The sequence below is a fragment of the Strix uralensis genome, chromosome 6, assembly GCF_047716275.1.
Source record: "Strix uralensis isolate ZFMK-TIS-50842 chromosome 6, bStrUra1, whole genome shotgun sequence".
Classification (NCBI taxonomy): Eukaryota; Metazoa; Chordata; class Aves; order Strigiformes; family Strigidae; genus Strix; species Strix uralensis.
Genome location: NC_133977.1, coordinates 39,405,599 through 39,418,401, shown reverse-complemented (window position 1 = coordinate 39,418,401; position 12,803 = coordinate 39,405,599). Strand labels below are relative to the sequence as shown.

At 38.5% G+C, this 12,803-nt stretch overlaps 1 protein-coding gene across 1 annotated transcript in view; it reads left to right on the top strand.

Annotated features, from left to right (window-relative positions):
• Positions 1-12,803, top strand: part of LOC141945495 (von Willebrand factor D and EGF domain-containing protein-like) — a 188,259-nt gene that overhangs the window by 72,989 nt on the left and 102,467 nt on the right. The window contains exons 9-11 of the mRNA XM_074873778.1: positions 4,259-4,529; positions 7,496-7,674; positions 11,061-12,004. Coding sequence (XP_074729879.1) covers positions 4,259-4,529; positions 7,496-7,674; positions 11,061-12,004 — 1,394 coding nt within the window. The remainder of the gene's footprint in view (positions 1-4,258; positions 4,530-7,495; positions 7,675-11,060; positions 12,005-12,803) is intronic.

The window sequence follows — 12,803 nt, the reverse complement described above, 5'->3', positions numbered from 1 at the left end:
TCCATTTGTTCTACCACAAAACCTGTAGGTCAGTTTATGAGGAGAGAGCAGGCTCTAAGGTCAAAATATTGTAGGCAGAGCTGCTGTGGATGGGTGGTGATCAGTTGTCGCTTTGGCACCCTTTCCACCCATTCGAGTCCTGGGGATGGCTCACTGAAGGGCTGTCACATGGAAAGCAAGGGGAAGTCTGAAGATGGGGAGCATTGCCAACAGCAAAATGGTAGGAGTGTTTTCTACGCAAACAGACATTCACATAAACATACTCCTGCCTTCCACAGAGTTGCTTACCTTCTTTGACTTTCCCATTAACAATGGCAAAATAAGGAAAAATACACAATGTGGAAAAGCAAGGATGAAAACAAACATGAAAATAGAAAACTGAAACTTTCTCGGTCTCCAAAGTTTAAATGAAAAGCAATAAAAATTTAAAATTTAACTTAATATAAAAATATTTCACTAATTTCTTTAGCTGATTTGCTGGGAAATTGAAAAATGGCATGAAAATCAAAAGGTGGAAGACTTAATTTTTTTTTGGTAGTAATATTTTCCTACTGAAATGGTCACTTCCAATGTATAGGGGTTTTTGTGAGAATTTACAATAATACTTCATTTTCTAACTTCTATAGCAATGTTTTCAATGGTTTTTAATCTGACATACTGAGCTCACATTACATCTGAGGTAGTTAGCTATTCATTAGACAACTGAAATACCTAACTCCCACTTCTAATGATAACACTCCCCTTTGGTGTGCCTCCTGCTAATATATTCTTGTAGAAATATTTATCTTGTAATCTTTTCATTCTTTTGACCAAAGGAAGTGACTGAAAAATCAAAGAAGAATGTGTCATATTTTACAGTGTAAGCACAATCAATTTGTGTATATTAGAGCATAGATGTGAAATAGCGTTAATTATACTAGCTAAAATCCAGAGAGAGCACTTCCTTTTATAGCAAAGTACCTTCTAAATTAAACAAACGTGAAAGCCTGGTAAAGCAAAAGTATAGCCCTCATTACTAGTTATGGCACATTATAAATATAAAAGCTTTTCATGCTGTAAATTGTAGATTCTTAAATATGAAGTACTAGCTTAAAACTAAATATGCAGAAAATCCCTTTAAGACAAAATATAAAAAGGGAAATATTTCTTGATTGGTGAACTATATATATCACTCATGTTATTTTGCATTTTACCTTAAAAAAGGAAAAATATTTTCAGATTTCTCAAACATTTACATTAATCCATCCAACAATATTATCACAGGGGCAATGGCACCATTTCCTGCACAATCACAAAATCCCTCAGCTTGCACAGCTTGACACTTCTGGTTGGCTTTAATGGCATTTGCCATAGCAGCCCACAACTAAGTCTTGGGCATGAGTAGTCCTTCCAGAGGTGCTGTTCTTTTTGATAGTCTGTAGAAGTTTAAACGTCTCTGTCAGTGTATTACCAATATATTACCAACATTCTTCTCATACCAAATCCCATGCCAAATCCAAAACACAGCACTATTCTAGCTACTAAGAAGAAAAAATTAGCTCTATCCCAGCCGAAGTCAGGACAATCCCCAAGCATCCAGTGCCTGCTGGGCATAACCCAGCAGCTTTGCTCCCCAAGAACATGAGCAGTCCTTAGCGATAAGCACTCTGAAACCAGAGAACATCCTCCAGCATCACCCAGCACTTCCTAGGGTCACAACTAGCATAAAATAGTTCTTACCAGGAAGGAAAGAGGGAGCCTGGAGGGACACGTCAACAAACCAGATAATTTGGTGGCAAAACTGTGGTGGAAAATCTTTAGGAGCAGCCACAATAATAACTGAATTAAAGAGATGAAGTGTAGCTTGGTGAATAGTAAATGTATTGTGATAGTTAATCTAATGCTACTAGTAGTAATTGTTTATATTTATATTCCCTCTGTCCCTCTCTTACAATAAACCAACAGAAATGATTCCTATAGCATCACACTGTCATAACCAAAGACTTAGGAGTGGTTTATAGTTCTTGGATTTAAGAGCACAACTTGAGCCATGACTTCACACTGGGACAAGAACTTGCCGCACCCCTTAAAATACAACCCAAACACATAGATGGGGAGGGAGGGAACACCTTTCCCCCCAGTACCTCCACTGCTTCAGACTATTAGGGAAGAAGGGTGGGGAAGTGCACTGTGGAGGGCAATTTCGACATAAGCTGTGGTGCTCGGTTCACAAAGAACAGTCAGAGCTCCCTCATGCAAGAGCTCCAGTAACTTTGCTCCATGCTTTTAGTGCCACAAGCAATTTCTCAAATGTTGTCCAAAGAATCATTATCACAATTACAGTTGTATAAACACCACAAAAGTTTACCTGACTACATTCAATTATCCATTCAAGTAATTCAAAGGCAGCTGAAAGCTTCAATTTAGACACATTGCAGATTTCTAATGTGCTCTGCAATCTATGCCATGACTTAATTGAAGGACTCTAAGTGTCTTCCAGGAGAGTTGGATTGGGTCCACTGTCAATGCTTATTAAGCAGTAAATAGCTCCCATAACTGCAATGATATTTATATGCATATGCTAATACAGTCTTATTTACCAGATACAGCTGATTAGTCTGAGTACAGCCATTCCGATGCATTATGTTCCATCAGCCTCGCTAAACACCTTTCCTTCTAGGGTCCCCCTGTTGAAGGAAACTGTGGAAAGTGATTCTCATAAAATATCCTGTCTCCTCTGTCTCTCCTGTGAAGACATCCAAATGGAGCTAGTACTTGATGTTAAAAGAGATTATCGAGTTTTTATGTTGTCCTTAGTTCTAATCGATCTTACAGCAGCATCTGCGTAGTGTACTTAGGATTTATGTACCTGATTAGAAAATAAGATGAGACAGAACCATTCAAAATCTTATCGGTTTATGGCCAACTTCACTAAGTTTTCAAGATGAAAGATAAAGTCAGATGTGTTTTCTAGCAGAGAAAAGCAGCTGGATTTTAAATTCATACTCTTTTTTAAGCTACATAGTTTTCCATGGCTTTTATTCCAAAGAGAAATAAAATGCAGATATACGCATGCTAAAAAATCTTGGTTCTTGAGCCATTTGTTCCTCTGTATAGGAAACATTAACAGACTGAAACAATATTGATGTTTGGATGACAGTGCTTGAAAACAATCCCGTTATTTAGTTGAGGTATTTTATACATTCCTTTTTACGTTTTCTTTTTTTTACTGTAGAAAAGAATAAAGCTTATTATTATAAGCTTACAGCTTAGTTTCCATATTACTTAATTTCATAAAAATAATTTTTAAAACTAAATGCAGTGCCTTAAAAGGAAGCAGAATAATCCATTGTTTTTAAAGATGGCAGCTGTTGGCTTGTCAGGAAAAAACACCAGCAACATATATAAAGTATACAGCTACTGTTTTCCTTATTTTTATACATCACATTAGCATAAAATAGAGTCAGAATAAGACAAGCTTATGGAGTGAGAAAACAAATAACGAGCAGAGGAGAATCTTCTCACAGGCCCCTGTTGTGGAACCCCAAGGGGCTGCAGGTGGGAGGAGATTTACCTGGCTCATGCAGAGAGGAAACACTTGCAAAGTTATTAAAGTTATTCTGCTCATGGCCTCACTCAGATAGAGGAAGGACTTTCTGTACAGAGAAGAATGAAAGTCCCAAACTGTTCAACACACTGCACTGTGTTGAATGCCAAACCATTTAGAGCGAAAGTTGTGCTTACAGGGAAGTTCTTGAGATGGAGGGAGCCAACTTCATTTTAACAGGTTTTTCAGTAGAATCCCAGTTTTTCACATGCAGTATTCACCTAGCCACAGTCAGTCTTGTTAAAAGTTAGTGATTAGTCACAGAAGAGGTTATTTGAGCACTGATTTTGCTTTGAAGAATATCATGCTGTAAAGCATCCAGTTAGAACCAAAACATATTTATTAAGGCCTGGAGGCAGGGACTTTTTCCCATTTGCTTTTTATCAAATGTTTATCCTTTTTATCCATGCCCGTTGCCATAGCAGCTGCTGGGAGACAGCTACCCACTTTTCACATGAATTCTTATGCACTTTCAGCTAATAACTGTGATGGCGTTCCCTTGCTTATGGTGCCAGAGAAACACTTCCCCGTGTGTTGATTTTTTCCCTCCTTCAAGGCCAGCCACCACGCTGGTCTAATTAAGGAGCGCTGTTGTACAAGTACCAGCAAACAGCAGTCACAGGTGAATGCTCTGGGTCTCTAACTCCTCTTTTTGGTTTGTTGCTTGTTTAGGCGTTATGATAACTATAAAATTGGCACCTTCCTTTTGTGCCAGAGTGTGTCACGGGCGTTTGAAGTACACGTTCGGCAGTGGGATTGCGGAGGCCACCGCTCCGCCACCGCCTGCAATTGCGGTGTAGCTGCACGAGAAGGGGGTGACACCGTGGTGCTGGACACCTGCAATGGCCATTTTCGGGAGAGCAGACCCCACCTAGCCATCAAAAGCACCGAGGCATCACCACATGTCAAAATTCTTAAGTCCTACGGAGGGAGAAAAATAACAGTACGTGGATATTTAAGTGCTCTTGTTGTTGTTATTCTTTAAAAACGTGAGTTCAATATTTCTGAATTATTAATGAAGTTGCTACAAAAATATCTGTCTGAAGCCATAAGAGACCCTGCAGCAAAATGTACCGAAAAAATGAGATGCAGGGAAGAAGTTGGTTAAAGTGTTAGTTTAACGAACTGTAGAACAAAACAAAACAAATATCTCTGGAAATTTCTCGGAGACATAGCAGAGTGCCAATGCTGTTACTTACTCTCTGCAGTACAGCAATCCGCTCTCAGTTTGTTTATGCTAGGCACTACCCAACCGCATTACATAAAGCAAATTTCTTTGCAGAGTTTGCGACATAAATATTCAAGGAAAGATCATAGGTAGCAGAATAATGTAGTTTTAGAGTGAAACAGTAAGGCATTATTAGTCAGATCCAGATAGCACCCAAAAGCCATGAAAATGAGCTGCAAATGTGCAACATTTGGTATAAGTTAAAGTATTTGCCTAAAAAATATATGGCCATCACTTACGCACACTAATCCAGTGAAATCGCTGGAAGAGTAAGAGCAGACTGCACCAGGGGCTTTGGTGAGGAGAAGAGCCACAGATTATGGCCAAAAGATAATTTTATCCTGGAGTTGTATCATCAGGATTCATTGCCAGGAAATGTTTTGGGTGAAGATAAGTCCACAATAGAGCCAGGATGATTCAGGGAGTGTCTGTGCTTGGCTCTCCTTGTGATCTCTCTTGGAATAGATCTTAGTAAGGTAGTAATTGAAAGTCTGTTAATTATAGAATAGAGAAAAAGCAGGAAACAAGCTGTCATTTCATTTTGCAACTGAATGCAATATAATTACTTTTTTATTACTAGAACAATCTTAACAAGGAATCCCTATTCTCATTTACACTTCATGGAAGACTCAGTGAAACAAATCAGGACACTCCCTGTACACAAATAGGAATCTTGCCCCGGTCTGAATGGGAATCTGTAGGAACTGTGCAGCGAAGAACATGATCCCTGATCACACCGCTGTGTGTGGTACATCCTGATTTGCTCGGGAGTTGCCTGTCACCAACCTCACCGTCTCCCCGACGGCTCCTGCACCATTCAAGGCTGATGCTTTGAATGGGATCAAGTCACTCTATTTTCTGTGCAAGGTAGCAGCTTCCAGCAACCAGTCACTATATACCTCTGCAAACTGAGGTCGCAAAAATCTTCTTCAAAGTCTCAATCAGTCCAGGTGGGTTACAGAAAATCTGGGGAGTTGTAAGGTCCTCAGTGGGAGATGGGACACCTTGCCTGGGGCAGAAGGAGAAGAAAAGGTTACAGCCCTCCAAATTCCTGAAGTAAATCCACACCTGGAAATATTAATCCAGACAGCACAGAAGACTGAAGCAGCTCATGAAGTCCTGACTGCAAGGATTTTATACGCAACCTTGTAGGAAATGCTCCTCCCTGTAGTAAAGCGTGTAATTAGGAGGCACATGTTTATCTGAAGAAGGAAATCAAGTCCTACCCAACACTGTGTCAACTGCAGTTCTCCTGTTCTACCTAATAAACCACTAATAAAAAACTAACTCATCTGAGCTTATGTTAGAGAGTTCTATTTTTTTTTTTTTAAACTTACTTTGGGAAGTGAAACATACAGCCAAGGTGAAGGTACAGCCAAGACCTTCTGGCATATTCAAAGAACTGGTTTTATATGATGACTTCCATTATTCACCAAGGCCAATATTTTTGAAAAAAGGATTCTTTAAATGCCCTGATCAAAACACAGAGGTCCCGAGTTCAAAACATAGTGTCCCAGGCTGTTATTGCAATCAGTGGCACTTTGCTGCTCCGCTCATCTGGACAAGGAGATCACTCACAGAGAGCTCCTCAAAAAGTATTCTCATGCCTGAAATGATGACTGGGAAGCTAATATGGGCATGATTATGATTTTGTGCAACCAAAATGTAAACTCTGGGTTCCAGCATAGAAATACAAATATAAGCTAGTTGCTTCTTCACAGATATGAATTGATTTGGTGGGAGGAACTTACAAGGGACCAAAAAATCCCCACCAAAAGGAAGAAAAGCAATGAACATTATTTGGCTGAATAAATTATACTTAGACAGGGGTCACTTAAAAAAAGGAAAACAATTATTTTGAAATTATTGTAAAGAGATATTTCCAACTATTTAATGTACTTTTTAGATTAACTGAAAACATTTAATTTTGGATCCAAAAAAAATATTAGGGTTACTTATCAGGATAGAGTTTTCCTGCCCCCGCTCCTGGCACAGATCAGTTTCAAAATAATTTTCTTTTTACCTGTAAAACAAACAAAAATACATTTCAGGTGAACAGAGTTGGGGGTGGGTGGGTGGGGTGTTATTTGGTTGGGACACCAATCTGAAAAATCTATTATCCACACAGTTACTTCTTTGTCTTAACCTCATGATTTTTTTTACTTTTAAAGGTCAGTGTAAGCCTACCACAAGTTCTTTAATGAGAAAATTGCTTTATCCACTTTAAAACACAATCATTTTCTGGGTAATCTGGCCTTGGAAAATGAAACGATTTTTCAGAGGGAAGAAAGCTGTTTTTCAAACTTGGCAGTTTATCTAAAAGAAATTATTTCCCAGGCAAAGACACAAGGGTGGCCTTATTGTCATGGAAGTTGCTTCAAAAATTAGCTGGTAAATTACCAGTGGGAAAACTTCAATGGATGTAATTATTAATTTAAAAAGAAAGTACTTGTGCAGTTTTATATTTATGTAATGCTATCAGATATTAGTCTCATAGAAACTGAAAGCAAGTTAAATAATAGCACAAATAAATATTTATAGTGTATCTAAATGATCTTAAATTACCACCGCCATCACCAACATCCTACTTTGATATTTTTGTTTATAGCAAGGGACATTTTTGATTGCATAAAAAGCTTCGTAACAGCTTTGATTCACTGGGTTTTTTTCTGCCTCTTCAGATCCTGTTCCCTTCGGGAGCATTTGTTCGAGCCGATGTGAGTGAGTGGGGAATGGGTCTAACAGTGAGGACGCCGGGCAGCGACTTCAACAGCACCAGAGGTTTGTGTGGCCTCTTTGACGGGATCGGTCACAACGACCTGAGCAATGTGCCCGAGGAAGACTTCATAGAGGAGTGGAGGTACAAAGTGAGAGAGAATCCCAGCCTGGGAGATGTTCTATAGCACTGTTTCAAGGGGTGTTGATAGGTTTATTTCATTACATACTCCCCTAATGACATGACAGAGAGATCTGCTTAATCTAGCAAGGGAAGCCTGGAGACCCATTACCATCCAAACAGCAGAGGGGCTTAATTTTTAGTCAGCACAATACACATAAGCAGTTACTGAGAGAAAAGTTTTATATTCACAAGTGATGCCATGTTAAACAGCTGTGTTAAGATCCCACTCAGCTGTTAAAAAAAATGTGGTTCTCACCCACACTAGAAAATGTAGATAACTGACAATAGGGATTAATTAAGGGTTTGGTATTTCCCTTGTTCTTTTATTCCCGAACACTAATTACAATATGTGAGTATAGATTAAATGTTACATTTTGACAAAGTGTGGTAATATATGTACCATGCTAAAACTTAATATCTACTCTACTAATGATGACAGTGAGCTCTAAAAACTTGCACTTTCTGAGACAGATGGTCTGGAACCAAAGCCAGGAGTCTGGCACTCTGACGTATCCCTGTCCCTGTCCCTGTCCCTATCCCTATCCCACATTTTAATTCCTGTTGCTGAACTCTAAACGTGCCTATCAGGTGTTTCTAAAACCAAAATAGGTTTGGCTGACTGTGTAGTTTTGTTTGTGAAATATGCTTTGCAATTAAGGAAAAATAAGACGGACCACCTTAACATACCACTTAATCTGTCCATGGGAATTTAGCACAGTCCTATAAGAACAATAAATTTTTCAACCTATTGCATTTCAGAAAATAAACAAACACCTCTACCGTATTCTAGTTATATTTAATGGGCCTAAGCAATGGCTATTTAATATCAGTTTTGATCTGTCATTACAAATTATACTATTTAGAATTCAACATCCATCTTTAACATCTTAATAATGTGATAATCAGTCGGAGCTTGCTTCTGGGAAGGCACATGGAGGAATAGTTTGGTGTAAGGACCGACCAACTGCTGACAACCCAAAAAGGGGCTAACAAGATCCTTAGGAGGACCTGTTCAAAGCAAGTTTATTGAAAGATCAGAAGCCAAAGCACAATATATAGGGAGTTACTTACAAAACTGTGAGGAGTTTTCTAGGGCTTAGCACATATGATGGAGTTACTTCAGGGAAGACAGCAGAGACTCCTGCTAAGTGAGAAGGGCAAGAGGGGTGATGAGTTTCACCTTGCAGTACTCCCAAGGACGGATTTTCAAGGACCCTTCAGAACCTGGTTAAAAACCAAAGACAATGGAAAGGCGAGGGCCACCTCCAGAGGAGACTGGATCAGTCTCTGATTCACCCACAGAGAAATGGCTCAGTAAAAAACAAAACCTAGAGGGTGATTTTCTGCTGCTGTTTTTAATTTCATTTTAAATAACACTGAAGGCATGTTAGGTTTTCTCCAGCACCTGAAGCTAGTCTGAGTGCTCACCATCTGGCAGTTCAGTTCTTTCTCTGGCTCCCACCTCTCTCAAGCAGCTGCAGGGCTCTGAATAGCACAGATCTGTTTTAAACATCAGCTTTCTAATTCAACTTTTAAACAATAAAACAACATCAGAGCTGCCCAGCCCTTAAATAACATCTGGACAAAGAAGAGCTGAATTTTAAAACATCTATTTTAAGTAGGTAAAATAAATTTTTCTTACTGTTTTTCAAATCTTTTGAGAAACCAGCAGCAATGCTATTAATTTTGGACTCTCTTTCTATAACAACATCCAACTCAGTTTAAAAACTTGTCTTTAGTTCTTCCTTGATTATAATGGGCAGCTAAGAGGAATGATAGTCTAGTCCTCTTATGCAGGGGACAGAAGGCTCATTCTAGTTCACTGAGGTGCTGTTGAAAACTGCACGCCTGTGAGGAAGGATGGATTTTCCAGTAGCTTCATCCTTTCCACACCAGACACCCCTGTCCTGTTGACCAAGGCTGACCAAAGAAAGGTATTTGGTTTCACAGAGGAATAACAAAGGAATTTGTTTCAATAAAACATCAAGGCAAGAGAGTTTTATTTTAGTGACATTTTCATTTGTTTTTGAAGTTTCTGTCCTGATTCTGGACCAGCTCATGTGATTTTATTTATTTATTTATTTATTAAATATGTGATATTTACCCTAGCCTCTAGTTTATGTAGTAATCACTCAAAGAAAGAGCTACTTCTACTGCTTTAGTTTAAGTTTAAAGCCCAAACATTGGGAAAAGTGTTTTCTTAAATGTCTGGGCTCATGTTTCAGAAGGAGAAATTAGTTCATTTTGCCTGTGTCACGGTGATGTTTTATTTAAAATTTAATATTGTATCAATGATCAAAATGGTAATGTCATATATGCCATTTTCAATATATTTTGGAAATATTGGATAAAGGCAATTATGTTTTCTACAACAGTATCTAACGTCTGGCTCCAAAATGTTTGTACATGCTTTCACTTTCCTGAAAACTCTACCTTCTGCCCGCAAGACAAAATTAATGCCAAAATAATTTGAATTTGTGGTGATATTTCAAATTTATCTGGACATGAAGTGCTGCCAACTACTGGGACAGGAAACATATCTTTTTCTATGAAGCTCCAGGATTTCTCTTGTGCTGCAAAAATAAGATCAATAAGAGACCTTTTGCTTATGAAATTTCTGAAGAAACTTTAATCATGGCTGTTTATTCAAACTGAATTGTCTAGAAGTTCATCCATCATTAAACCTGGACTAAAATAAAAAGGGGAAAAAAATCACTTCACCTTATTTGATAGCCTACCCCTACGATCAATAGAAAACTGCTTTGTGTCAAAAGAAAAACTCAAAGAAGGCTCCATTAAAAGAAAAAATTAAATAAAGTATGCATAAAGAAGTTTTAAAGGAAAAAAAAACAGTTAAAATACATAATGATCCAAGTCTTAGAGGAAACACCTGGTAAGGAGAGCACAGGCAAATAGATAAAGATGATTTTCATAATAAAGCTTTTGAAACAAATACGTCTTTTTTATCATTCTCCAAGTTGTATCTGAGTCACACCAGGGACAAATCCAAGGCCTTATTTCATGTGTAATACACAAAGGGTAACCTGCACCTTAGAGAAAGTTCTGCAAAGAGAAGTCAAGCAGTTAGGCAACACTCCAGCAAAGCACTTAAGCATCTGTTACTAAAAAGTCCCCATGTAGTGCTAAAAAATGTACAGGACAACTCAAGAAGGGCAGTGCAAAAACAGCTAAAGAAAACAAAGATTAAACTTAAACATTTTCTTAAGTGCTTTGGTAGATTGGGAGTTTATACATTCCCCAGCCTCAGGGTAAGAAAGTTTACTTGGTATTGTAGACTAATTTGTTGAAAGTTTCTTCCCTCTAATCTCTTTCTATTTTTAAATCAGAATACCTCCAGGGAAGAGTTTATTTGACAGGACTCCGGCACCTTCTGAGGGGAAACAAAGGAAAAATTACTGCAGATGTCAGAAGGAGAGCACTACCTCCGTGCCTGTGGTAAATATGCTGAATGCCTTTCAGACTCCTTTCCCTCAGTGCTCTGGTTGCCATTATGACCATGTGGATTACACCTCTGCAATCCCGTATCTAGACGTTACATCAGAGTTTGTCACTCACACAGAAATAGAGTCTACTTTAAGAAAAGATGAGAAACTGTTGACCAAGTCTTTTGATCAAAGATATCTGCCTAAATCAGTCCAAAAGCGAGGTAGACCTGAGGACCGATTAAACCACCTAGCACACAATGTTTCGCTGAAAAACAACAGTTCCATTAACTCTACCAAAACAACAGAAGACCTAAGGAGAGAAAAAAGGCAAGATGACTATTATGAGTACTCATCCTTTCATCCATTGCATGGCCCAAACCAGAGAGACTCAGAGAGCTTTGCATATTTTTTCCCAGAGGATTACTTTGAAGGGATTCGGACAAAGCTTCCACTGACATGGCCCACTCCTAATGGCCTAACTGCCACCAAAGCTCAGGAGATTTGCCACCAAATTCTTGCAAATTCCACCATTGGATTAGTGTGCAAAGGTCTCCTTGGAAAACAGATAGATGAGGCAATTGATATATGCTTTTTAGATCTGCAGCTCAAAGATGATGTGGCTTGGGTGAGGGCACTGATAGCCCTTTTGGAAAATGAATGTGAAAGAAGAGTGCTAGAAACAAGAAACAGAGAGTTTCATGTAGGAAATCAGCCATCTGCTACCCAGGAGGAAATCCTCACTGTTCTCCGGTGTCCTGCTTTCTGTAACGGCAATGGACAATGTACTGAACTGGGTTGCCAGTGCTTTGAAGACCACAGCTCCTATGACTGTAACATTGCCAAAAGTAAGTAAAAAATTCTGTTTGTTTCTACCCTACCCATATTTCCATGGTATTAGAATTATTAGGCAGAACATCTGCACAGAGTTGTTTGCTCTTCAAACAGTGCTACCAGTAAGGTATTTGATGAATTAGTAATCAGTTTTTGACCTTGAAGAGCCGATCAAAATATCTGGTTGGCTGGTCCTTCACTTTTTCGCCTCAGTAACTTTTTAAAAATGGATTTTACAAGCCCCTTAGCAAATTGGTTTTGCAGAAGTGATTTTCCTTACATCTGATCTATCACCAGCATGCTGACAAGCAAGCTTCTGACAAAAAAGAGGGTCCTGCTCACCTTGTGGTCAATATTCATGTTAACACTGTATAGATACTCCTTTTTTTTTCTTGATCAGCAGAGAATAAAATTTAAAAATTAATTTCAAACACCATACTAGTAACAACAAAAAAAAATAATTAAAAGTGACAAAATGAACAGGTAACATTGTCGAAGCCATAAAATAGCTACAGGACATATTCAAACCTGCAGACCTGATTCTGCAAATATATATGAGTTACATTTAGACTATCCCACTAGATTTGTTTCTTCTTTACAGTTCAGCCTCTCAATGGATAAATCAAAGTCCATTGTGAGTCCTCAGTGCTTGAAACTAAGCACATGCATAAATGTTAACATTAATGTAAAATTTAAGCCCTGTCTCAGCAAACCATGTAAGCTTATGCTTGAAGTTACAAAAAGGTACTTAAGGCTCAGCCATACAGTTGAGATCCTGTGGATTAAGAAGTATTCAGCTAAACTGAAATGACA